Raw genomic sequence first — 25,103 nt, forward strand, 5'->3', positions numbered from 1 at the left:
TATCAGCATAACGCCTGCGGAATTCAGAGACATTCAGTAGATCTCCTGAGTGAAAGAATACATGTTTGGTTTGCTCACCACAAACCAGGCAATATTTAACTGTCTGCACACCCAAGCAGGACTGAAAGTTTACGTCTAACTTTCCAAGCTTCAGTTTAACTGTATGACTGAAGGTGTGAAGGCTAAGATCTTGCTTGAGAAAAGGAAAAACAAAGTACTGGTCCACTTTTTTCTCATATTAATCTAGAAACATGTAAGAAAAATCCACAGCTCTAAAATGAACCTCTGCCACACCAAAAAACTGTTTCCAGGGGTAAAATACATGCCCTTGCTTGTGTAATCTCAGAATAGTATAATCCTATCAGAAGGCAGGAACTAGGGAGGAGGACTGCACTCACAACCATACAGACTTCTTTGCTCTCTGGGGAAGGGAGAGAACCACCCACATTCCGGACAGAGTAAGCCAAAAATGACCCCCACCCCCATGTAGGAGTGGCATCTGCCTCCTCATCAATTTGCTCCCTCTGTTTCCAGTCACCTGAGAGATGGCAGTCAGATTTCCCTCCCCACTTGCTCTTCTCACACCAACATCATTAAGTCATGCTCACAGCCAGGTTCATTTCCCAAGATTAAATGATTATTTTTTAAAAAAGAACTGTATAGAAATCAACACACTGCCATCATTCTGTGCATCTGGAGCAGCCACAAGAGGCCCACGATTCAGTGAAATCTCTTCTCTTCCCACACATATCGCTTCCCTGCAGGCACATTCCGGAAAAACAGACTGTTCCCTCGGCTCATGTTGCCCTAAACAAGGGAAGAAAAGGAAGCATGTGAGGGAGCCCAGAGAAAATGAGAAGCTAAGCCCAGAGGGGCCACCAGTTCCAACACCTCATGACCAGCAAACTATACTCTGAAGTTATTTCTATTGTATTTTGGAAGAATCCTGGTGAAGTCCTTTCTTCCCACTCTGCTATGCAGAAACAGTCTTAGCACACACCCTGCCAACTGTTTGACATAACTACAGAGAAAATGGCCTTGTACAGTTCTGCAGCAGGACTGTTCCACCTCAGAATTCTGAGGATGAGCTACTTGTATAAAAAGGCCTCCCTCATTAAAGCTGCATCCAACAAATAAGGCATGCATGTTAGACCAGGGATTCAGTGAAGCACTTTCACATAAGCCATCCCAGCTCTCCCATGAAAATTCAGAGGTGGTATAATCAATGCAAGAAAACTGTACCATGTCCATTTCTGCACATCTGAATCAGCCTTATGGTGCCTTCTATAAATGCCTTCTACAACACCTGATTTATATCCCTACACTGACTATGTATGGCACTGTAATTCTGAAACTTGTGTTGGTAAAGAGAAGATCTATTCCTAAAACCATCCACACAGAACAGCCCTTCAGTGGACTGTCTAGCCGCTCAGGGCAACTGGGATGCAACCTAAAAAGTGGGAAAACACTGGATAGCCCCCAAAATCTTCTGCAATTCTTCCTTAGGAGGTTTTAAGGCCCATCGGTTTATTTCTACATCATCACTTATATCAGACCCTCATCCAAGACAAAATACCAGAGTCTTCTAGGGAAGGACAAACAATTGCAACACACCTCTGCATGCAGCTGGCTCCAACAGTGTAACCAAGATCTGTAAGCTGGTGCATAAGGGGGAAGACCACCTGCAAGCCTGAAAAACAGCAAGATAAAATTGTACTGAAATGGTTCACCAGTGACGGCGCACTTGAAGAATGCTTTTTGCCCTCTGGTTTTGGAAAGCAACAACCTAGGTGCAGCGTCTAGAGAGAAACAACTTCTGCCCTATAGTAAAAGCAGGCTGATAGTAACAATTATATGCTGTCAAGTAAATTCCAACTTACAGTGGCCCCTTCCAGGTTTTTCTAGGTATAGAGTACTCGCAAGTAGTTTACCACTCCTTTCTTTTGGAAGTGTTCTGAGACTGTGCAACTTGCCCAAGCCCACATAGACTGACTCGTCTCCCACAAGACATGGCGGAGAATCAAGCTCCAGACCCCTGGCTCCACAGCCAAGTGTTTCAGCTCACTAAACCATCCAAGTGAGTTAGCAGGCAGACTGAACTTTTCTTTATTCAAGAAATCTTGAACCAAGCAACCCAACTGAAAGATCTAATCTTTCTGGAAATAAAACATATAAGCATCCCAGCAGCCCTCTTGCATAAGTTCAAAACACAATCAAGACACATCTGTAGTACCATCCAGACAGAAATTCAGCTTTACTGGACAATTTGTTTAGTTTAGGAATGAGGAACCTCCATAGGTCCAGACATCACTTTTCTTCCATCCAGGAGCTACATGGAGCAACTAAAATGCTGAACAAATTAAAAACACAAACCCAGAAGCTCCCATTTTTTAAAGAAAAATTACTTCGGAGTGTTGAATACGGTGGAGGGATATGCTACTTATCTAAAAATGTGAGTCACTGCTCCTGGAGATTTCCAGGAAAGCTAATCTACTTTTATTTGGGGGAAGGGGAGGGGAGGTCTGCTGGGGTTACAGCCCATGAAAAACACCCTCCGGTGGCTGCATGTGGCTCTAGACCACACTTTGTCAGCCCTGATCTAGTGGGAGAGAAAGGAAGATGTGATAGATGTAGAAATGGCACTGTCTGACTGCAGAAAAAAATGGAGCTGGGGATTTAGGCGGGGGGAGCATGTGCAATAGGGGTAACATCTTGTCAATCTTTTGTTTCCTAAAGCTCTAGAAGTTTCCGAGGATTCCTGTGCAGGCGCAGCTACCCAGTTGTGTGATTTCACAGAGTCCACATTGAAGAAACCTGTACCCTCAGGACCAACAAAAACATACTTCTCTAGACAATGTGCAGCTGGCTTCATAGTGAAACAGAGGCCCCACGTTTAGGGACAGCATTTTTATGTGTATCAGAGGCTGGAGGAAAATGATGGCTGAGGGTTGCTTCCCTCTTTCTGGACCTGAATCCGATAGTCTGTGCAGACATTTGCTCAGAACTAGCAAACCAAAAGCCTGTTCACAAGTTATACTCTTAACAGAAAAAATACAGAGACAATGCAGGGACCATATGGAAAAGGCAAATACTGCCAGGACAGACTATGATTGTTTTGGAATTAAGAAACTTAGATCAGAACCACGGTGTTCAACAATCTGTCTCTTGGTGGATACAGAAGGGAACACACCAGTACCTGAACCACTCGGATGCTAACAAGCAGGGAATCATTTTGTTGTTGTTTAGTCGTTAAGTCATGTCCGACTCTTTGTGACCCCACGGGAATCATAGTGCCTGCTTTTTTTTTGTTAAACTCATCTGATGAACTCTAATATTGACCAGTAATCTAGCAAAATAAAACTGTATTGAGAAAAAGCCTGTGTCAATGGAATGTGCACCCTGATTTTCTTTTTTCCCCATCTGGAGTGGAATTTTACTGAGCAAAATAACATAGTAAGTTCCTATATTATTTTCACTAGATTTGCAGCTGCCCACAATATTTAGAGGCTGAAGGTTCTGAGCTTTACGTGTTCACATTTTTAGAAGTCTTTAGCTCCTTTCTCCAGCCACAACTATTCTAGACATAGGCAAGGCACAGAGAAGGAACGGCTCTTTGACCACAGTACATTTAAATTAAAACCTAGAAGGTTATTCTAGGAGACTTTCCAACTACCACCTAAAGGAGGGGCCAGAGGCTTCATTTTTTAGCTCTGTGGGCTGCTTTACTAACATTCTTAGCAGCAGCTGAAAATGTGGACAGAACAGTTGAAAGATACATAGTGTTGCTAAAAAAAAGTCACTGCCCTACAGAATAAAAGGATGTAAGAAACAGAGGCTGAAGAAGAACACCCATTGAACTGCACACTGTACATTCTAAAGCATGCATTTAAAAGCCAGATTTGGAAAAAAATTCAGCACTCACCCACAACTGTTAATGGCCATCAGGTTTGAAACAAGTACAAAGGGATAAGTCAGCATACTGGCGAAGAACTGCAAATAGAATATAGCAAGATATATCAACAGACAAAGCAGTCCAGCTTTTCTCCTTCATGGCCCATCAAGTTAAATACCACTTAATGACAGCAGCTTCGCAGAAATACATATTAAGAAGAAATCATCTTATTTCACGGATCATGTCCCAAACTGGAGTCCCAAACTATTTCATCTGATATTAATATAATTATCCCAGTGGTAATCCTGATGTGTCTGGAAACTTTCACTAATTCTGGAACAAGGACATGGCTGGCAATTGTTCAGCTCAACGCCAACAGTAGTCTTGAGCGCAGCTGCTCAGTGTTCAATAGATCTCACTGGTGAACCGCTTCCTAATATTGGATAGAGGTTCTGAGGTCTAAAGGCTACAAGACATTCTGTACTGCATATTGTTAGCTGCCAGGCCTTACTTCTATAAGGACTAACATCATTCCCAATCTTAGGGCCAGAGGCATGAAAATTAATCCCTTAGCTCATCTTCTCAGGCCACTCTTTCTTCCAAACCATGAAAGAAAGAAAAAATGATTCTATACTCACTCCAGTTACAGCCTGAGAATAACTCTTCATCTCAGACATGGTGGAGACCTAGAAAGAAAACAAGCCAATTAACAGAACCCTGTTCTTCTGTCAAGAGTAGTCATTTTGCAGCCCATTCTAGTCTCAGTCCCAGAACAAAATCGGGTGATCCCTATGAAAGGCTAACATCTGCCCAAAAGAAAGTGTCAGATCCAGTTTAGGTAGCAGTGCACCATCACATTCAAAAGCCTAGGGAAAACAGCAATAATGGCATAATTAACAGGTGCTTTGGACGATGTGCCAGCAGAAGTGGACTGGGGTTCTTTCAGGTTGACTGACACTAGAATGATCTGCGCTCAAACCCATTCACATCTAAGCTCAGCAATTCATTGATTGCACCCCACGTATCAGCCTTCAAGCAGTACACTTACCCCATTCTCCAGTGCATAGGTATTGATGAGGTAGGCCAGCATATTGCAGAGCCACAAGGATAGGATGTCCCCAAGCAGACGGGGAATAAGACCTCTGAGAGGGGTGAAAAAAAAAGAGGCAAGTGAAAAGGGCTGTAGATCATTTGAAGAAAAAAAATCTCTCTCTCTCTCTCTCTCTCTCTTCCCCCTCACCCATCCCTCCTTTTCTGCTGTGCAGAAGAGGAAAGCTGGCCCTGTCCGTATGGCAGGAGAATAGGCAACCTAATCAGGTGCCTTCCAAAATCTCCTGGCATGAAACGGTCCTTCCCCACTGCATTCCCTTCCCCAAATCACCACATCAAGTACAAATAGAACCTAACCCCCATAGCATGTACTCACGCAAAAAATCCCAAGATGCCCTCTTCTCGGTAAATGGTGACAAAGGAGCTGAACACTCCACTGAAAATTGAGAAGAAATCTATCAAGTTATTGAACATGGGATCTTCACCTCTTCTTCCACATTTGACAGAGATATCAGACAACCCATGTGTTCACACACTGTTCCTGGCATATTTTTAACCCTCCAAGCTCCAATCATAAGATGCACATACCTGTACTTGGTCTCTCTGCCAATGAACTGCACCATACATCTCAATGTGATCACTACAGGACAAGAAAAAAGGGGAAAAAACATCAGCAAGGAAGTCCTTTCCTGCTCTTCTCCCCCACTGAGAACAACACAGGACCTGGAACACTCTTGTAGCAAAAATATCCGGGTTGGAAGGAGTGATCTGGAAATCATCTTGGGTTGGATGGAGAAATAGTCTGCTTGGAAAATGGAGGCTTGAGGTTTAAGCTTTTCTTTATCTTATATCCAGAGGTGCTGGCTGTAGCCATAAGTCCTTTTGTCAAATGTTGCAGCATTTGTAGCTGGCGCACCAGTGATACCTACCTTTGTCATATCAGGTCTGTGTTACTGCACTACATTCTACACAGAGCTACCTTTGGGAAGTGCTCAGAATTTGTAACTGGTTCCAGATACTATGGCCAGATTGTTAACAGACCCTGCATACAGAGAGCACAAGACTCCCTTATTTAAACAGCTCTTGATTTCTAAACTGTTTCCAATCAAGTGACAAACATTCAAGCCCTTTAGGGTTTAAAAGCAAGATATGTGAAAGGTCACCTTCTCATATAACCTGCCAATCTGCTGTTTCATCATCACAGGCCCTCTTGTGTCCCCTTAACATCCCCAGAATGATGTCTAGTTTGGACCAGAAGGAAGAATTTTGCACCGGTCCTCCTCAGCTTTGGAACATCCTCTCAATTACTCACTTGACCCATTCCCTTTTTTTAAAGAGTCCTTGCATAGGAAAGCCACAGCCTAACTTTTCATGAAGGCTTTCAGGCCATAAACTACAACTTGCTGAAGCAGTTTTAAGTTGCCTGGTTAGATTATATGGAACCCCTGTCTGAATTTAACATCTTTTAGTTATGTTCTTTTAGCACTTTATGGCCATAAAACAGTAACAACAACAAAAACCAAAAACCCAGCAAGTTGCTGTTAAAAAACACAAACAATTCTGTTACTACAAAACATTGCATTTGCTAAGTCCTCTAGCTCACTGAGAAAAAACAGGATATATGTATTTCCAGTGGAAAAAAAATTCTGGAAACAAATGCTACAGCTAACAAGTATTCTAAGCTCATAAAACAACAAAGCTGAAGGAACAAGAAGATCACAAGAAATAGTCTCGCAACCACTTTTTTCTCTTTTATTACCTAGATATGCAACAAATTAGGCTGGATGGTTATACAATGCTGGTAGAGACCAAATGTTTATAAGTCCATACATACCATGAAAGGGGTGGGTAACTAGTGTAGCAGCAGAACGCGCAATCATTTCTTGAGAAGTCTAAGATGAAAAACAATTGCAGAAACCTTAGCAGAAAGCTGGCCAAGTAAAGGGAAAAATAAGAACAGCATGTGCCCATATCTGAGCATCTTCTGGTGCAGGATTTAATGCCTGCTACTTAGCACTAACTACAACTTGAAGGACTTCTATTAAGGAGCTGCACTCTGCTGTTAGCCCACAGCTAAAAGGGAGCTGAAATTCATCTACAGATCTAAGCTGGCTTCAGATAATTGATGTATCACAGGAAGTTGTGGTTTATTTAGAATCAGAGCCTTGATCCATTATCACACCAAGAACAGGCCTCCCTGGTGTATCCCACTGCCCAGAACAATGCCCAAGAAGGGTTCCTTTTAGTTGCCTGACCTCAGAACCACTGTGAGTGTTCCATGTGTTCCTCTGCAGAAGCCTGCAAGCACCAGAGTGAGAATCCACATTTTGGCAAAGTAAAAGAATGAACTGGAAACAGCAGCCTCTATCAAATCGTGCCAAATGACGAACCACCATCCCTTCTCTGCTGGAAATTATGCTACTTGTTTTTCTGGGGAAAAGACTGTCAGTATACATTTTGCAAGCCAGATCCAGTATTTCAGAACATACTGGCAAACCCCTATAGACTAGGCAGAGAGCAAAAGACACCACAAAGAAAACCAGCTCCAGGAGGGCCCAAGGCTAGGTGGGGACTGTTTAGCAACATGTACGTAGAAAGGAGAACTCTATGATGAATGCTAGCTCATCCTCCAATGACAGGAGAGAGGCTACAACCTAGAATATGCTTTAATGGCCTAAATTTACCTACAGTGCCATATCATACTGTCTCCATGACAAGGAAGAGGTCCATCCAAACCCAAATGATACAATTCACACATAAGCAAAAGGGCAAAGGGCTGCAGCTGGGACATTTTTATGCTGGGTCAACTCTTGCTTCAAATACTATCAAAACAGGGGGCCTGCAGTGTTTGTGTGCAAAGTGACCAGAGGTGTAATCCACTGCATGCCTGAGGGATCCCCTGAATCACAATGGCCCTCCATCTGCCCCTATCAGCTCCATTGCTAGTGTAAGCAGCAAAGCAAAATGTTAGAGAAATGCAGTCAAACACTTCACATCTCCAAGGAAAATTGCAGACTATATTATCTACCATAATGGATATCTACTTTGATGAATGGGCCTCTTAACCTCATGAGGACTGAACAACCTCATGAGGACTGAACTATTACAGTGTGAGAACCTCACACGCCACTCTTGCAAGAGAGAGAAGTCTTAATGTATCCACATTCAGTGTATACCATGTCAGATCAGTTTACCTCCTTGATAACTTGATCCAGGGAGGAACCAGACTCCTTGCAACTGTTCCCTGGCTCCTGGAAAGAAAAAGAAAGTTAGCCTCAAAAGCCACAGGGTGAGTGTCTTTCCAGTACCTCTTTACAAAGAACCTGGTTACTCTACTAGGTTCTGCTTTCATAATTCTGGTTAGAAGATATTCAGGATAGCCTCCCATCTCCCACACAATGCACTACTCTACAGGTGTATACTGTGCAGCAGAGTCTACAGATCAACCTGTATTCACAATTTCAAAAAGGAGTGATTGGGCTACAAGGAAAAGAGGAAGCAATCAACATACATACCTCAACTCGGTCAGCTTCCTGGCAATGCTAGGTAGAAGGAAAACAGAAAGGTATGAAGCCATGGCTTAATATCTTAGTCCTTATTACCAGCTGTTGTCAAGTGTTAAGCAACGTAATTAAACTTGTTTTATTCTTCACTCCAAACACTTACCCCTTCCATTGTAATTCTGTTGGCTATCCTAAACTATAAGTTTCTTGGGCGCAGATACCTGGTTATTTGTCCATACACTTTATAAAGCACAACCTCTGCTGGCAGAACTTCATACCAGATTTGCTTCAGATCCAGCAACATGTGTGCACATGCGTACACCATTTCCCCCATCTCAGAAGCTTTATGTCCTAAAAACACTTTTACTTTAAAAGTGCTTCTATGACTCCCTATTCATTTGTCTTAAGAAAAGTATTTAAAAATTTAAGATGTAAAAACAACACATTTCAATCTTATAACTTGGGCTGCTAAACCGTAAATCAAGGCACATTTACTTTGCTCTTCTCTTGAGACAATGAGTGCCTCCATATTAGGAAGACCACTAGTGGAACTGGTGCTGTCTGTTTCTTCATTAGACGTCTTGTAGCTACTTCTACAAAGGGATTCTTATATAATCATCTCTGTTTAGAACTGCTGCTTTTGATAGTTTTACCAGCAGTGTTTACCATAAGAAGGGAAACAGCATTTTATTCAAGAAGGACTAGTCTACCTCACAAGACAAAGACTGTAACATTGCTATACAAAAGAAGTATAAAAAGTACCTGTAAAACTTTACTGTGCACTACAGTGCCAATGGCTCCTGAACAGAGTCTGGGAGCCAGACCTTTGAAGAGTCCAGCCCTTCCATCAATCTTCATAATGTGCTTAGCTGAAAACAATATAAACACAGACATAAGGACCTGCCCCTAGTCAGATGACCAAGCATTATTTCCTGTTGTTCTCCCCAACATTCTTACTTAAAAGAAATACCACTAATCAAAATATATACTAAATTGTTGCTACAGATGCCATCCCTCTGAAACTATTTCAGACTTAGACTGCCCCATGCTGGAAAAACCTAGGTCTGATGCCAAGTTAAAAACTTCCATATGAACAGGTGTCATTTACATCTCAATATAATTATTCACATCCCACTGATCTCAGTACACTTGACAGTACAATGGGCTAAACTTGAAACATGCCAGCCAGCATCATCCTCCTGCAATATACTTGTCCTTCCCAACCTCTGCCATTCTCTGCTGTAATAAAGAAGTATGGAGCCAAGGTTAAAATTTGTTAGTTTGCGCAACCATTTGTGGAAACAGCAGATCAAAGTTCATTATGTTAACACACAAGCTACAGCATAAGGTGTGGCACTCCTGGGGCACACACATGCTCATACAGGCCAAATCATATGTGTGACAGTTTCGAATTGTTTTGGAAGGTGACAGGAAGAGAACCAGGTGCCTAAACATTATTCATTCCTAGTATTAAAGCTCCACCTCAGTAGCAGAAGTCAAATATCAGTAACCATTCCTGTAACTCTGACACCTTTCAACAACTTTGCAGACTCTAGCAAAATCTAGAACATGCGTTGAGATCTGCTTCAAAGACATTGGTTGCAAAGCACAATTAATCTGCAATGCTTATATATTACATACTCACCATATGCAAAGAGGCCAGGCAGCTGATAGACCTGTCGCCCAAAAAGATTTCTTCCCAGGGTTGGCGGGAGGGGTTCATATCCCACCTTCAAAATAAAGAGATAGCCTACAATAACCTCTATAGAATCATTCCAATACTTCATAGCAGTGCTGATGCTGATGTTTAGCTGGTCAGCAGGTGTAAGATGATGCACAGAAGACAGTACATGATTTTCTGTCCTTGCTCACAGTTCCAGCACTGCATCATTCATTGCAAGTTTCAAACACCAATACCACTTTTTTCAGAAAAAGGACTTACATTCAGTAACACTGTGATCTGCAATTCAGCAATATATTGTACACATTGTGGACATTACTAAACTGCACTCCCAGAACAGGCTTTGCTGCCTGAAGCTGGAGTGAAGTGCAACGCAATAAGACTTGAGAGAATTACACTCTGCTCACCCACGCTTTGCAGGGACACTGGAAACCAGCAATCATCTTGTAGTGCCATACAAGTAGTTGAGTTCTCCAAACATATATGTCTCCACACCACCATAATGGTAACATTACTGAAAGGCAGAAACTCTTCCTTAACATGATCTGGAGTTTATTCTAAATAAAGCAATAATTTCTAAAACAACTACAGTAGCTGTGAATCTCCTAACATGGAACTGTTTTGTTTCATTAAAAATACAAGCCACTGTTTGATTTACCACAGTATAGCATGCTAGACAATGGGCTCTCCATACCTTGTAGCTCACATTACCAAAGAAATCCAGTTTAAAAGAAAAATGAATACACAAGACCTTTCACAGCTCTGATTTTCCACAAGAGACACTGTGCTTTGCAAGCAGAGGTATGGAAAATTTGTTTTCAGACAAAATTCTGTCACTTGGCTCCAACACAGTCCTCAATGTGGCTAACATAAGAGCCATAAAATAGTTGCAATTGCTCTCTGACTTCAACTTAAAATGCCACATTATAGGGAGTTAAGTATTCACACTCTGAAAACCCAAAAGGGCTTCCCAAGCCTGCCTTTGTGATTACAAGATGTCTTAAAATGCATGGGCTGTTATATATTTGCACACATTGGTTGTTGTTTCTATACAGCTATGCTTTTCAGCCAATGATACAAATAAAAAACTGGGGGAGAAAAAAAACCACACGAGTGGCCAAAAGCAACATGTAGGCAGATACTAAATAAAGAAGCACTTGAGACTAGAACTACTGGGAGTGTCTCAGCCACCACCAATAAAAATGAGAAGAGGATGGATCTGAATATGAAGTGCACATTGAGTGATCATAGAAAACTGACCAGGATTTGAGAAAACAGCCAAACTCACAAAACGTCTGAGTAGGGAAAGCCACTTGGAAGTTTGCTAAAGTTAGCACTGCCTTCTGCAATGAGGACTTGTCTGTGGCTAGCACTGGCAGTTTTATTCTCTCAGGAATGCGGACACAGCAATGGAAGCCAACGAGAGAAGCGCAGCATCTTGGATATGGTTTTGACTCTGTGGTGTTACCGGCAACGGCTGCAAATCCCACTCTTGGCACTAAATCTCTATGGTTGCTACTGTGGGACCGGTGGTTCCGGAAGCCCCCTGGATGCCGTGGATCAGTGCTGTTTCTTGCACGACTGTTGTTACCGCCATGTCAGGGTTTCCTTGCAATGTCACAGCAAAGTGAAGTGGCAGCGCTACAAACTCTTGTGTAACGGATCAGAAACGGAGTGCCGGTCCACAGGTGTTTGTGGCAGGATGGCCTGCGAGTGTGACAAGCAGCTAGCGGAGTGCTTGACAGGCGCAAAACCCAGGAGGAAGAATTCTTTCTACAACCGAAGGGAGCTCTGCAAAGGACCAAAGAACTCCTGCCCGGTCATCCACCACAACGCCACCGAAATCCTACCCTGGGGGAGTCCTCGCTTTACCTCTGTCTCAAGGCCAGGTGCTTAAGGAAAAGCTACACAGGCTGGGCAGGAGCCGGGGGGGGGGGGCGGCGTGTAGCTGCTTCCTCAGGCCTCCCGCCTGTCAAATCTGTGCTTTTTAAGCAAGGCCACAGAGCGCTTCTTTGGGTCACAAAATGTCAGACTGGGGCAGGGTAAGCGTCGCCTGAATGAAAGGACATAAATGAGGAGGAAACGCGGCTTTCTCGGCGGGGCCCGAAGGCACGCCTCGAGGCTTGGGAAAAGCGGGAAGGAGGTGCCCAGCCTCCAACATGGGAAATGGGCGACAACATAAAAGAAAGGCCCGGAGACTGTGGGTGGGAGAGCGAGGCGGCTGTGCGGACACGACGGCCAACTGCTCTCTCCCCCCTTTGTCTGGGGCGGGATATTGCGCTGACGCGGAAAAAGCCTTTTGGCAGCGAGAAGGGAAGCTGACAGCGAGAGGGAGGGTCCGACCGGCCCCTTGAGGGTCACGACACGACCCCTGCCCTGCCCTGCCCTGCCTCTCCCTCCCCCGGAGTCGCCCAGTCTCGCAAAGGAGGGGGAAACCTTGCCGGGACTAAAGAGCTGCTCTCTCACCTGGACGAGCACCTTCACGTACATGAGCGGCTGGGAGAGGACCGTGAGGCCGGAGCCCAGCAGCACCTGAGAGGCCGTGTCCGCCATGCTGCCGCCTCACCGGGCTCCGCCACGGGGGTTGGGAAAGGGGGCGAGCGAGAGCACCAGCAGCTCCGGCGCCACCTCCACGTGACCTGCGATGGAGCGAGGAGGAGAGATGGAAGGGCTCGCTCCAGCGCCTCCGTCGACTTCCGGCCCCTTCCCTGCCCTGTTTCCGCCCTCTCTGGAGTGGGCGAGAGCAGGGATCTCCGACGGGAACGGGGGATCCTGTGACAGGTTGCCTAAGGTTCCGGTAGGATCTGGGCGGCTGCCGGAGGGTTTCATCCCCTTTGAATCCGCCGTAGCAGAGTCCAGTTGCATAGACGAGCACGTCTGTCTGAAGGATGAGGTGCCCTGGAGTCGAGTGGAGCTGATGGGAAATCAAATCGGAAAGCCACTATGCTGTACGGAAGTTGGGTGGTTGCTCCGTCTCTCCGCAGATCCGCTCCAAAAATTGAGAAAGGAAGCGTTTGTGGAGACTTGACAGCCTGCCATTCTTTTCCCTCGGTTATCGGGCTTTTTGGGGACGGCTTTTGCATCCAGGGATAGATTGCAATGTCAGGCAAAGCAATCGACATGCCGGAGGGTTGGGTTAAAATTTGGGTTAAATTGTGTCCCTCTGTATAATAATTTTTATCCGTCCCAGTCATGCAGCAGCAAAAACAGCAAGTTCATGTCCTGATGGGAAAAATATGCATGTGATGGGCATTATTCCTGGTTTGCAACAGAATCCACTGAGTTTTTTTCTTCAAGCTTTCCTGAATAATTTCCGAAGTCAGAAAGTACAAACCAGTGGGTGGATCAGAGGGACTGCAGCCTATGGTTCTGCATTAGAAAATGAAAATACTTATGCATTCTGAATAACATTATATATATATAATGTCCCATCAGGACATGAACATGTAAGGGTTTTTAAACTCTGAAGTGTTCCAGGTACTATATATATATATATCTCCCAGGACATTAAAGCTAGCAAGCAACGTAGTAATGGCTGAAACACATGCCCAGAGAAAGTAAAATGCAATGCCCCGAAAATTAACAAAGAAAGAATTGACTCAAACGCCCGCCACGTTTTATGCGAAAGCTTCCTCAATCGCCGCTTGACTTTTAATGCCCTCCGTTAAACTTCTGTTCGCTCCTCAGTGACCTTATTGCAGGCGAAAGGGGAATAGTCCCCACATCGCGAGAACGTGGCTCACCGCCTTCTCCTCTAAGTCTGATTTTCCAGCGGCTGCAGTATATATATATATATATATATATACTGCAATGTATGTAGTAAAGCATGAACTAAGAAGCCGTGTTTTTGTCTCGATAGTTCACGATTTGTCCAGCTTGATCGAGGAAAGAGCTCCCACTGAGCTAAATCCACTGTGTTAGTTCCAGCGAAATTACAGTAGACCTATTCACTCAATAAGGCATAAATATTGATTTAGAAAGCCTTATTCATTAATTGCAGTCCCTCTAGCTTTGTGATTGTATAGCCACCATGTTTAATCTCAGCTTACTTTGGACACTTCTAAAGTATGTATTACATACTTAAATGTGAAGAATGTACTTGTGTTAAAGTGCTCTGAAACTTGTTTATGTCATATATCTTAATGTTGGCTGGGGAAATGTGAAATTTATGGACCTAAATATTAAAATGTAACTTCATATTGTTCTTAACAATGTATATTTTGTTGCAGAGTTTTGAGTTTCTGGTAAAATTCCTTTTGCAACATAGTAGTAGAAGTAGTAGTAGGTGTTGTTTAGTCGTTATGTCCGACTCTTCGTGACCCCATGGACCAAAGCATGCCAGGCCCTCCTGTCTTCCACTGTCTCCCGGAGTTCGGTCAAAAGTAGAAGTAGAGAAATCCACAAGGGATAGCTACAAGATTCCCAGAATCCACCCCTTTTCTTATTAACTGGCAAGTAAAGTCTCAGTAATTCACTGTTTGTAGGCATCCCTCAGTCTGGAGAGACTATGGTAACGTGCTCTGAATAGAGCAGCGATGGCAAACCTATGGTACGTGTGCCACAGCTGGCACGCAGAGCCTTCTCTGTGGGCACACGAGCCATAAGTCGCTGGATTGCTACCCTGGTGCCAAACCTGAGGAGGCAGCTGCAGCCACAGTGCTAGCACCCTGAAAGGCAGTGGGCCAAGATCCGGAGCAGCTGGCACTGGTGGTGGCAGGCCAGCCAAACTATAGGTAGTGGCGGGGTTGGGCACAACTAGAGGCACTGCCTTGCCCGGGATTCCTGCTTCCGCCACTGCTGCCGCCCACTGGGTTGTGTTTTTTTTTTCCCGTTTGAACACCCAGGCTCAAAAACATTAGCCATCACTGGAATAGAGGTCTTGGAACAGCATCTAGTGTGGCTGAGAAGGCCAATTCGAGAGTGACAATCCCTTCCACATTGAAGACAAATCCAACCTGTCCCCTGTCCAGCTCCCTGATTTTGCTGGTTTTGGGACTACCTCTTTGCCTCGGACTGCTGGACAAGGGTCTCTTAATATTAGGGGAGGCCATGGTGCATCGCCTGCCTCCAAGCTGAACGCCCAGATGTCAAAGTTTCCCATCTGTTGAGGTCCATTCCTAAGGCTTCAGATCCCACTGTTTGTAGAAGAATGAATAGAAACATTTCTTTACTTGCAATTACAGACATGTGCATGCTGTTTTCTTTATCATAGTTAAACTGGCAGCCTACTGAATAGATCAACAGCAAACAACTACCATCACTAACCAGTCAATTCTTCACTGTTACAAATTTCATGATGTGTCACAACTAGCTTGTTTTTCATTTGCACTCTAGATGTATTGCTTCAAAATATTCACGTGCATCATTGCCACGATAATAAATTGGTAGGGATCTGCCATTTCGATTTTTTTTACTACAAAGTCTAATTCTAGGTGTTCAACTTAACAGACCCACATCTCAGACACCTAAATGTGGCTCACCTAGAGAGAAAGGCCTAGCTCAAAAGGCTTTATGATCTAGTACAGGCTTAGCTCTGCCTGAGCTTTTTGTTTAGAAAGGAAACTGATCCACTGGGATACCACAAAATCCTGAATTATGTCTTCTGCTTATGTTCTCCACTTCCATCTTATTTTGAATAAGTATTGTCAAGAAAATTTATTTCCATTTCATATTTTAAGCCAATTTACATTCCTTCATTTATTAAAAATTTGATCTACAAAAGCTCAAATTAAAATATAACAGTTAGTATTTAAGGTGCCACAATGTTTTTGTCTTTTGTTTTTATGTGACTGATACGCTTGCACAGACTAATAGCTAAAATTTCCACTTTAGTCATTGACTCTTATAATTTGGTAGATTCATATTTATTGTCTCCATGTTTATGTCTAGTTCCTGTGGAGCTCTTATGTTTTGAAGATCTCGTAGAAATGTCGTTACTTCTGAGCTCTGCTTATGATTATTGTTTTCTCCCCATTAATTTAACTTTTAAGCAGCTGGCTGTTTGTTTCAGTGTCTTCCAAATTCACTGCTGTTTCAAAGAGTGATTCTTTGGAGTAAAAATGAGATTTAAAGTCTTTTTCTGAGCTAATTTTTGCAGGACGTTTCCTTCCAGACTAACATTATAGTTTTAAAATTCATAAGATATTTTGATAAGGTGCCTTGTTCAGTGAAAATTATCAGGCTGGGAAGAGAAGAAACAATTCATGCTATCAGCTAGTTCTGCTTGCAACCACTCGATACTTTTAAAATGTAGTGCTGCAATGTTTTCATCTTTCATGTCCTTTAATGTTCACATAGGCTATTCTTTTCATTCGGGGCAAGGAAAATTAGAGAGTTACAGAATGCAGTATTAGGAAAGACTGGTCTGCCAGAATGGAGACAAGACTCAGATTTCAATAATACCATGGGAACTGAAAAAACTATAGCACCAACCAAAAGATGAATACAACAACACAATGTATGCCTGAGTGTGTGGTTCCAACAGTGACCTAGCAGACTTCCATTCTGCTATTGCTGCTGATTAGTGCACAGTCATCTACAGTATGACTAATAAAACTCAAAACACAATTATCAAGTAGTCACAATTTATCATGAGGAAAAATCTCTTGTATACATTAGATATTTAAATTTCTTTTAGCAATAAGGTCAGATATGTTATAGCAGATGTCAGTCTCCAATCCCACCTTTTCGGAAGTAACATGAATGCATGTGAGGCATTTATGGGACAGAATCAACAACAGGGAGGTTATATAACCACACTCACACTCATTGAGCTCCTCCTCCAAATCTTACACCCACTGGCTGTGTCTTTGGCATGGTTTTGGAGCCCATCTGAAAGTGGAGGGGGAATGATTAAAAATACTGAAGAGGGCAATTGTACCACAGAAGCTACAGTCATCTGGGTCAAGCATGCTCACCTACATGGCATTCTACCTTGCAAGTACTCATCCATTCTATATTGATCTTGTGGGGAAAACACAGTGCTAGGATCCTGTGTTCTCCATATAATTTGTAATACTATCCTAAGATACTAAGAAAGAAAACTAACAACCCACCCATCCTGTCATATCAATGATAGATCTCAGCTATGGATCTGTAGAAATAAATGAAATCTACAATACTCTTTGACAACACTCTGGATTTCCTTTCATCAAAGAAATGCAGTAGATTTTGTGTCAAAGTCTTGTAAAAACTGTGCAACAGGAGAGTGCCAGCTTCCTCACTGTCCAGGTGTTATTTCAGTATATCAAATCTCTGTGGTTTCACTGGATGGGGCCAGCAATTTCTTGTACACAAATTCTATCTTTTGACTTGCCTCTGTGCTCTTTAGTGCTGAACATTTTTTACCAATCTTGTTAAATGTCTTCCTGTCTTTTGCATGATGTTCGCTCTCTGCCTTCAGAAGCAAGCTGTCAATTTGGAGAGGCTTCCATTTAAATTCTCTTGGGGGAAGAATTTGTGACCTGCTTTGGCCTAAGTGCCATAGTTGTTTGTTGTCAAGAGTGCTATGAGATTTCAAAGAAAGACTTCGGCGCAGCATTAACGTCACAGAAGGCACTTCAGGACTCCACCACATGGACCTAAATGTGAGGGAAATAAATAAACTCATTTTGCAAAGGTAATAAGTGATTTAAAAAATTAAATGTTTTCAGATGGATGGCTCCCAGTAGAGATGGGCACAAAGAGCTGGTTTGACAGTTTCTTCCAGTTCATTTACCATTGCCATAGGTGTTGGGTGGTTTGGCACCCCACCCTACTGATGGGTGTTCACTCAGAAGCAGCACCTGGATGTGGCGGGGCAAAGAAACCAGGACACTGTCTCTGAGTGGATGTCTGCCAGAGGGAGCAGGGCACTAAACCGCTAAACATCTATTGTGATGGTAAACAAACCAGGCCAAACCACTGAACTGGTGGTTCATGCCTATCTCTAGCTCCCACTGATAGTGGACAGTTATTTTCCTCTTTCTTTTTATTTATTTATCTTTTTTTGTGAAAAGAAAGAACATGGTGAGGTAAGAAAATGCATGATGGTTACAAGCAGAAGAAAGTGTCACCTGCCCCAGCCCTGTAAAAGTAAGTATTTGAGGCTGGGCAATTACAGGATAAAAGCCATGACTGGAAGGCCTTAAAGAACATAAGGTTGGATTAAAATTCATCACTACTCTTGAAGGCACCCAGATGACTTCAGAATTTCACATACGTAGAATACAGAAGGAAAATATCACTGCTGTTTTAAAACTGAGATAAATATACCATTATGGACAATAAAATAGAATAGAATAGGCATCCTTCAGTCTCAAGAGACTATGGTATCATGCTCTGCATAGAGGACTTGGAACAGCATCTAGTGTGGCTGAGAAGGCCAATTCTAGAGTGACAATCCCTTCCACACAGAAGACAAATACAATCTGTCTCCTGTCTAGCTCCCTGATTTTGCTGCTTTCGTGACTGCCTATTTGCTTCAGCCTGCTGGACAAGGGTCTCTTCAAATTGGGAGAGGCCGTGATGCACCGCCTGCCTCCAGGCTGAATGCTCAGATGTCAGGGTTTCTCATCTGTTGAGATCCATTTCCAAGGTCTTCAGATCCCGCTTGCAGATATCCTTGTATCGCAGCTGTGGTCTCCCTCTGGAGCGATTTCCCTGCACTAATTCTCCATACAGAAGATCCTTTGGAATCCGGCCATCAGCCATTCTTACAACATGCCCAAGCCAACATATGGACAATATGCTCAAGCAATTAACACGACATGCAGTTTGGTCCTAAATATAAATGCTTTGCTTACTTTTTACTAATGCTCTCTCATCCAGATGTAAGCTCGCAGGTGAGAGTAAAATTCCTCTCACTGGAGTGCTGTCACTCCCACCCACAGCAGAGAAAGAAATCCAGACCCTGCCTGTTTCCCCTCCCGAGAAGACAGGACTGACGGAGCCAAACCCGGGAAGAGTACAGGAAGATTTGAAAAGACTAATGGCCAGAGAGACCGGGAAGGACTTGGTGGGAAGGGAACAGAAGCCGAGGGTGGAAGTGGAAGCAGGGCTAGCAGATATAAAAGGGGGAGAAGGGGAGTTACTGCCAGGTTGGAAGTGGATCTGGATGTAGGATCCATGGACCAAAAAGTGGGAGAGCTCACCCCTAAACCATCATATTGGGGTGAGAAAGAGACCAGAGAGTGGAGGAGAAAGCTAAGAGAAGAAAAAGAGAAGGTCGAGAGAGAGAGAAAGGAAATATTAGAAGTGAGAGTGAGGAAGAACCAGATGAGGGGGGTACCCGGAGGACTCTGGCAGACACACACCCCCACCCGGGAACACACCTGGTTGGAGCTCCGGGACAAGGACACAGTCCCTTTATTGGAAAGGGAAGCCTGACAGGTACTGAACCCTAACCTGTCGATGGACTGGCCTTGACCTTGGAACACTGGAGGGGAAAACCCTTTTAAAGACGAAGAATGGAAGCCTCTTGCTAACCCATTGTTAGGAGATAAATGTTGAAATGCGTTTGCAGACACTGGTTTCTTGTTAAAAACGGCAATAAATGTTACTCCCATTTCAAAACCTCGTAAGACTGGTGATTTATTTGGAGAAAAACAGGAGCCCAAACCTAAACCCTCACACCAGAAAAGGGCATAATGCAGATAAGGTTGTTATATCAAGCCAGGCCCATGGTACAGCAATCCCTGCCGTGTTAGAATCACAGAACTATAGAGTCAGAGGGTCTCTAGAGGTCACCTAGTCCAACCTCCTGATGATGAAGGTAATCCACAAATAGAGGATTGTTAGTAGATAACCATCCAACCTCTATTTGAGAAAAGGTCAAAGGAGGAATGTATATTTCATATGAATAAAATGTTGAAATAACAGGACAGTACAAAGCATTTAACCCTCAAAATATGAATGGGGATCAAAACCTGAAGTTTTGATCAGTAATGTACTGAATGTCCACTAGAGGTCACTGCAGGGCAAACAGCCAGCTATTCATAGAAAGCCATTCTGTTAACCAGGCCAGCTAAAGGCATGATGATAAGTCAATACTGTCTTGCATAGCCAGTGGACTCTAGTGAGAAATGTATGTGCAGCACGAAGAAAAGCTATTGGCTACACTATGTCAGCTGATCCTACAGCTATAAATACTCGACTATCCCACAAACTGCACAAGAGCACAGAGTCCTGACTCCTGTCCTCTGAAGATGCCGGCCACAGAGGCTGGCGAAACGTTAGGAAGAAAAACCTCAAGAACATGGCCAGACAGCCCGAGAAACCTACAACAACCAATGGATCCCGGCCATGAAAGCCGTCAAGAATACATACCCAGCTTTCTTAGTTAGGAGAACATAAAGATTAGGATAAATGTCTTGAGATAAGAGATGTTTTGACAGTGAACTGCCTAAGAGAATGGTAAGCTCTCCCTCACAGGAGAGTTTGAAACAGAGGTGAGATGGTCACCTGTCAGAAATGCTTTAGTTGTGGATTTCTTGATTTGGCAGGGTGCTGGAATGGATGATTAAGGGGTATTTCTGGGTATTTCCATGATTCTATGAAAAAGTGGGAAACCACTCAACAGTGGTATCATGATCATGAAGGAGGAGGCATAACTACAGAGAACTGGACTGATTCTAGGAGGGTCAGATTGAGACTCAAGGCCAGCAGTTTCCCACCCAGCTTTATACAATATATCTTATGCTGAAATACTTTCATTCTAAAAAATGTACTATAGCATGTGAGGACTCCTGTATGTTTTTCTCCCTCACAGCATGTGTGTGTGTGAGAGAGAGAGACGCATGTACACGCGCACGCATGCGCATGCAGCCAGATACCTAAACCACTGCTTTATCCAGCCAGCTATAAAGATATTATCCATCCCTGATTTGGGATTTTCATAGATATGATCTCCATTTAAGAGAATTAGATATGGGAAGTGTAATTTGAAAGGGTTTCAAGTTTGAAAATTAAATCTGTGCAATTTCGCTAAGCTATCATGGTGCATCTCTTCTCAAAGGAGTTTAGAAACAGAAATTACCTGTGCCGTTTGAGTCCAGGAGAGGATGGTAGAATAAGGCCTGTAGAGAAACAAAAACAAAGACCAATGCCAGCCACAAATGATAAGTCATAAACAAATACAATGTGTTTCTAGTTAGCTCTCTTTATTAGTGTTTACACTTTTTCTGAACAGCAAAGATTATGAGAAAATGATCTCTTAATAGGTAGAATTCTGTACTAATACAACTTACAAGGCAGAGCTGGTGACTGACAGTACAATTACGGAGAACAAATATTTGCATAGAATTGTATTTTGTTTTATACTATTTTTCCTTCGCCCTTTGGCAGAATTCTTTAATTAGGATTTGTTTTTAGTTTCTATTCAATTTCTTAATTTCTCAGCAAAATTTACTACTCTTTTAGTGTAGCCAACTATAGCATACCTGCATTCTGCTTCCCATGAAGGTCTCTACTGGGCTGCCCATGAAAGGGAAGTGGATGTTGTTTGATGGGTGATGTTATGAGACTCTGTCGCTGTGACAGTGATGGTGAAACAGTGGTTAGGAGGAGAGGCTGGGGATCCTTTATCCTTATTTCATATTCAGTCATGGGGATGTTCTGCTTATCCACAGGCTCTAAACAGGAGACATTTCGTGGAAGACAGAGATCAGAATCATAAGATTTTTATTTATTTTTTTAAGATCCTGGGCAGTGCTCGTATCTAATTTACTCTTAACCATCTCCAGGGACAGTGTGTCACAGTTTCTTTGGCTTGGTCTGTCAGATATTTATAAAAGATTTTATTTTGCCACTTATATCAAGAAACAAGTAAACTCATTACAAATGGACGTAAGTACAACTACTCCATGAATAATAATGCACAGCTGTCAGTCACTGTACCATTGTAACTCTTATCTGACACTCTCATCAAATAACGAACTGTTCCAGATGACATATTTTTCTAGCATTTCTCACAATGTATGGGCTGACCAACCATTCCTACGCCACCATTTGTTGATTATGTTAACATGAACTCTATTTTAAAAATCTGTGTTTTGTCTCAGTTCTTTTCACTGCATGTAACTTGTAGGAAAATTTCTATATTGATTTGTCTTGCCACACTATTTAACCTCATTTCAACATTTAGTCCTTCCAAGGTCACTGCAACTAATAAACGGCAAAGCAACTCTTTGTGTAACATTCATTATCTTCAGTGAATGCTAATATAATTAATAGTCTCAAAACAGATGATCTGTTGTGCACAGCATATTTATACCATCATGAACGGACGCTGGATCAGGATGTGATGACAGTGGTTCCTGTTTGCAGCATTCTCACCTAGCTCCTCTGCATGATACACACATATGTGTGTGTAGACAGATTTTCTGCAATGGATGACACAACAAATTTCTCACCTTTGTATTTCTGATTGCTATTTAGGTTCTCTTCTTGTAAGAATGAAGGAAATGATTCATTCAGATCTTGGCTCTGTATTAAAATAATAAGTGGATGATTAGTAGATGCTTTTCTGAGACTATTATACACTTGCTGATACATATCTTTGTTATATGTCCTCCCCAGGTGCAGTTCATTTCTTTATAGATTTTTCTCTATTTTCCCTCAGAAATAAATTCTTACCTTTCCTCACTGGTGTGATCATTCTCTCGTGCCATTTCTATGACAGACAAAATTATTTGTTCTCTAAATTTAAGACCACTCAACATTCTAGCTAAATGTCACTATTTGCTTTAATATTTTAGGAAGCTTGTGTGATCTGGACATACATAAGCACCTGTCCAGATTGGGGACAATATGTCTTTGTTGGTCCTCCTTGATATCTCAGTGGCCTTTGATCCTATCGATCATGATATCGTCCTGGGATGGCTCTCCGAGCTGGGGACCTGTGGCCTAGCTTTGGCATGGCTCTGTTCCTTCTTGGGGGACCGTCCTCAGAAAGTGCAGCTTGGTGAGATGACTTCCACCCTGTGGATCCTCAATTGTGGGGTTCCACAGGGGTCAGTCATCTCACCAATGCTATTTAATATCTATATGAGGCTGCTGGGTGAGGTCATCCAGAGTTGTGGGGCTCCGTGTCATCAGTATGCTGATGTAACCCAGCACTACCTCTCCTTTTCTCCAATAAGAGAAATTACATAAGAGGAGATATAACATGGCAAATATTTATAAATGGTATAAATATTTGATTTGCTATATTATATCTCTTATGTCTGGTGAAGTGGAATTGTCTATGAAAGCTCACATTTTGCTCCTTACCTGCAATTCTTTAAAGACAAAGTTATGTTATATCCAGATGTTTCCTTTTTACCACAAGTTGTTTCAGAGTTTCATCTTAATCAACCCCTCTCGTTACCAACTTTGTTTCCTCAACCATCCTCTGACATCGAGCGCATGCTTCATTCACTGGATGTCCGAAGAGCGTTGGCATATTACATCTCTAGAACTAAAGACTTCCGCACCGCTGAAAGACTCTTTCTGTGTTTTCATGAACCACACAAGGGTTCACCTGCTTCAAGGTCAAGGTCATATCCATTAAAAGACTATCTATCTATCTATCTATCTATCTATCTATCTATCTATCTATCTATCTATCTATCTATCTATCTATCTGTCTGTCTGTCTGTCTGTCTGTCTGTCTGTCTGTCTGTCTGTCTGTCTGTCTGTTTGTTTGTACCCCGCCTATCTAGTCAATATGACCACTCTAGGCGGCTTCTAGACATAAAATACAGTGACGTATACATATAACAAATAAAAAATTAAAAAATCAAAAATATACTATAAACACTAAACAATAGGTGGAAATGATTGGATGGTGTTGTCATGTGGCTGCCTCACATGAAAAACTAAACAAATTATGAGAATTTTCCATTAGGTTAATGGACTAATGGTCTGACTTTGTTCATAAGGCAGGTTGTGTATATTTAGTTTGATGCATCAAAAAGAGAGAGGAGAAATTAAACACCAAAAAAAATCTCACAAAATGCCCTATCGAAATTCTTTGCCATTTTAGATTTTAAAAAAACACTGTATAAAGAATTCTCTGCCACACATTTGTGTATTTATAAATACCCATAAAAATATATCTTGTGAAAAGACACCACAGAAGAAATACAGAACAAGGGAATACAATGTCTTAATAATACAAAGTTCAACATAAAGACATTTGGGTTGACATCCAAAAGAATACCAGCAAAGCAGAAAGCCCCACCAACACAGTTCCATGGAATCTCTCGCTGCAACCATACTGGACACCATCAACCACTGCCAAAAAACGCTGTATTTTATGGTTGTACTAGAAGACATTAGATGCTTCGGTGCATGAATGTTGAGAATGTCAAGCCATTCACAAAACAAACCATTATTCACATGAGGCCCTAGCCCCTGGACCTAGTTATAAAGATCTTCAGAGATTAGCCTCTTTTCATGATAAGTCAGCTAAATCCTAAAAGTGTAAGACTCAAATTTCTGGGATAAATAGATAAACACTATAGTGATTTAAGTACTTTCTTTCGAAAAAACTAATAGAAATCGTACCGTAATTGTAGTGGTCGGTAGTGGATGGTTTCTTGATGACGACGAAGTGGGAGGAAAAGGCAGGGAAGAAGAGGAGTTGGGGTTCGGAGGAGTAGATAGACACTGGGGAGGAAGAGAGAGAGAAGGAGAGTGAGCGACAAGACGAAGAAGAAGGACTGTATGTGTTTTCATTCCCAAAGAAGGAAGAAAGGGATAGTGATAGAGGGAGCAGACCCACTCGCAGACACGGAGTGATGGGTATAGAAGTTCAGTTAGGGGAGCTAGACTCACTGGAATGGGCGGTCTATGTCTACATGAGAGGGAAGGGTTCTTGGAGGAAGATGGTGCATCTGGAACCTATCCCCACTGGGGAGATACCCCACAAAGGACAGTGGTCAAGTCACTCATGCTGTGCGACCATAAGCACAGTAAGGAGCACCCCACTGAGGAAGCTGAACGATCAGGAGAGATT

General features: G+C 42.6%; 3 protein-coding genes across 12 annotated transcripts in view; 1 reads left to right on the forward strand and 2 right to left on the reverse strand.

The window, feature by feature from the left end:
• Window positions 1-615: 615 nt before the first annotated feature.
• On the reverse strand, window positions 616-12,798 carry MTCH2 (mitochondrial carrier 2). The gene is made up of 13 exons (XM_020792062.3): window positions 12,593-12,798; window positions 10,091-10,175; window positions 9,208-9,314; window positions 8,458-8,484; window positions 8,137-8,193; window positions 6,777-6,834; window positions 5,531-5,582; window positions 5,319-5,378; window positions 4,941-5,034; window positions 4,531-4,578; window positions 3,923-3,990; window positions 1,615-1,690; window positions 616-807 (listed from the first exon to the last, which is right to left on the reverse strand). The coding sequence occupies exons 1-13, from the start codon at window positions 12,677-12,679 to the stop codon at window positions 721-723; spliced, it is 906 nt and encodes a 301-aa protein (XP_020647721.1). The 5' UTR covers window positions 12,680-12,798; the 3' UTR covers window positions 616-720.
• LOC140702737 (basic phospholipase A2 PLA-B) lies at window positions 10,806-12,023 on the forward strand. Its single transcript, XM_072983713.2, has 2 exons — window positions 10,806-10,823; window positions 11,430-12,023. Exons 1-2 carry the CDS (start codon window positions 10,806-10,808, stop codon window positions 12,021-12,023), a joined length of 612 nt encoding a protein of 203 aa, XP_072839814.2.
• Window positions 12,799-16,693: 3,895 nt separating the features above from the next.
• The window catches only part of AGBL2 (AGBL carboxypeptidase 2), a 34,901-nt gene continuing 26,491 nt past the window's right edge, over window positions 16,694-25,103 (reverse strand). For 6 of the 10 annotated variants that reach the window (XM_020792166.3, XM_020792164.3, XM_020792169.3 and 3 more), the window contains exons 15-19: window positions 24,653-24,754; window positions 22,516-22,588; window positions 21,544-21,735; window positions 21,141-21,180; window positions 17,026-17,706 (exon numbers count right to left, since the gene is read on the reverse strand). In XM_020792166.3, coding sequence (XP_020647825.3) covers window positions 17,373-17,706; window positions 21,141-21,180; window positions 21,544-21,735; window positions 22,516-22,588; window positions 24,653-24,754 — 741 coding nt within the window. In that variant the 3' untranslated portion in view covers window positions 17,026-17,372. Of the gene's footprint in view, window positions 16,958-17,025; window positions 17,707-21,140; window positions 21,181-21,543; window positions 21,736-22,515; window positions 22,589-24,652; window positions 24,755-25,103 lie in introns of those variants that run through there. The other 4 variants (XM_078383480.1, XM_020792168.3, XM_020792167.3 and 1 more) reach the window with 3 other exon arrangements.

This window comes from Pogona vitticeps, chromosome 1 (genome assembly GCF_051106095.1).
Source record: "Pogona vitticeps strain Pit_001003342236 chromosome 1, PviZW2.1, whole genome shotgun sequence".
Classification (NCBI taxonomy): domain Eukaryota; kingdom Metazoa; phylum Chordata; class Lepidosauria; order Squamata; family Agamidae; genus Pogona; species Pogona vitticeps.

What these genes read in the sequence shown, in the direction of transcription:
- MTCH2 (XM_020792062.3), bottom strand. Translation starts at nt 12,679, where the DNA reads ATGGCGGACACGGCCTCTCAGGTGCTGCTGGGCTCCGGCCTCACGGTC. An exon ending in AGGAAGCTGACCGAGTTGAG is followed by an intron (nt 8,194 to 8,457) that starts GTATGTATGTTG and finishes TTTTCTTTCCAG; the next exon opens with GAGCCAGGGAACAGTTGCAA. An exon ending in AGTTACCCACCCCTTTCATG is followed by an intron (nt 5,583 to 6,776) that starts GTATGTATGGAC and finishes CTTGTCCTGTAG; the next exon opens with TGATCACATTGAGATGTATG.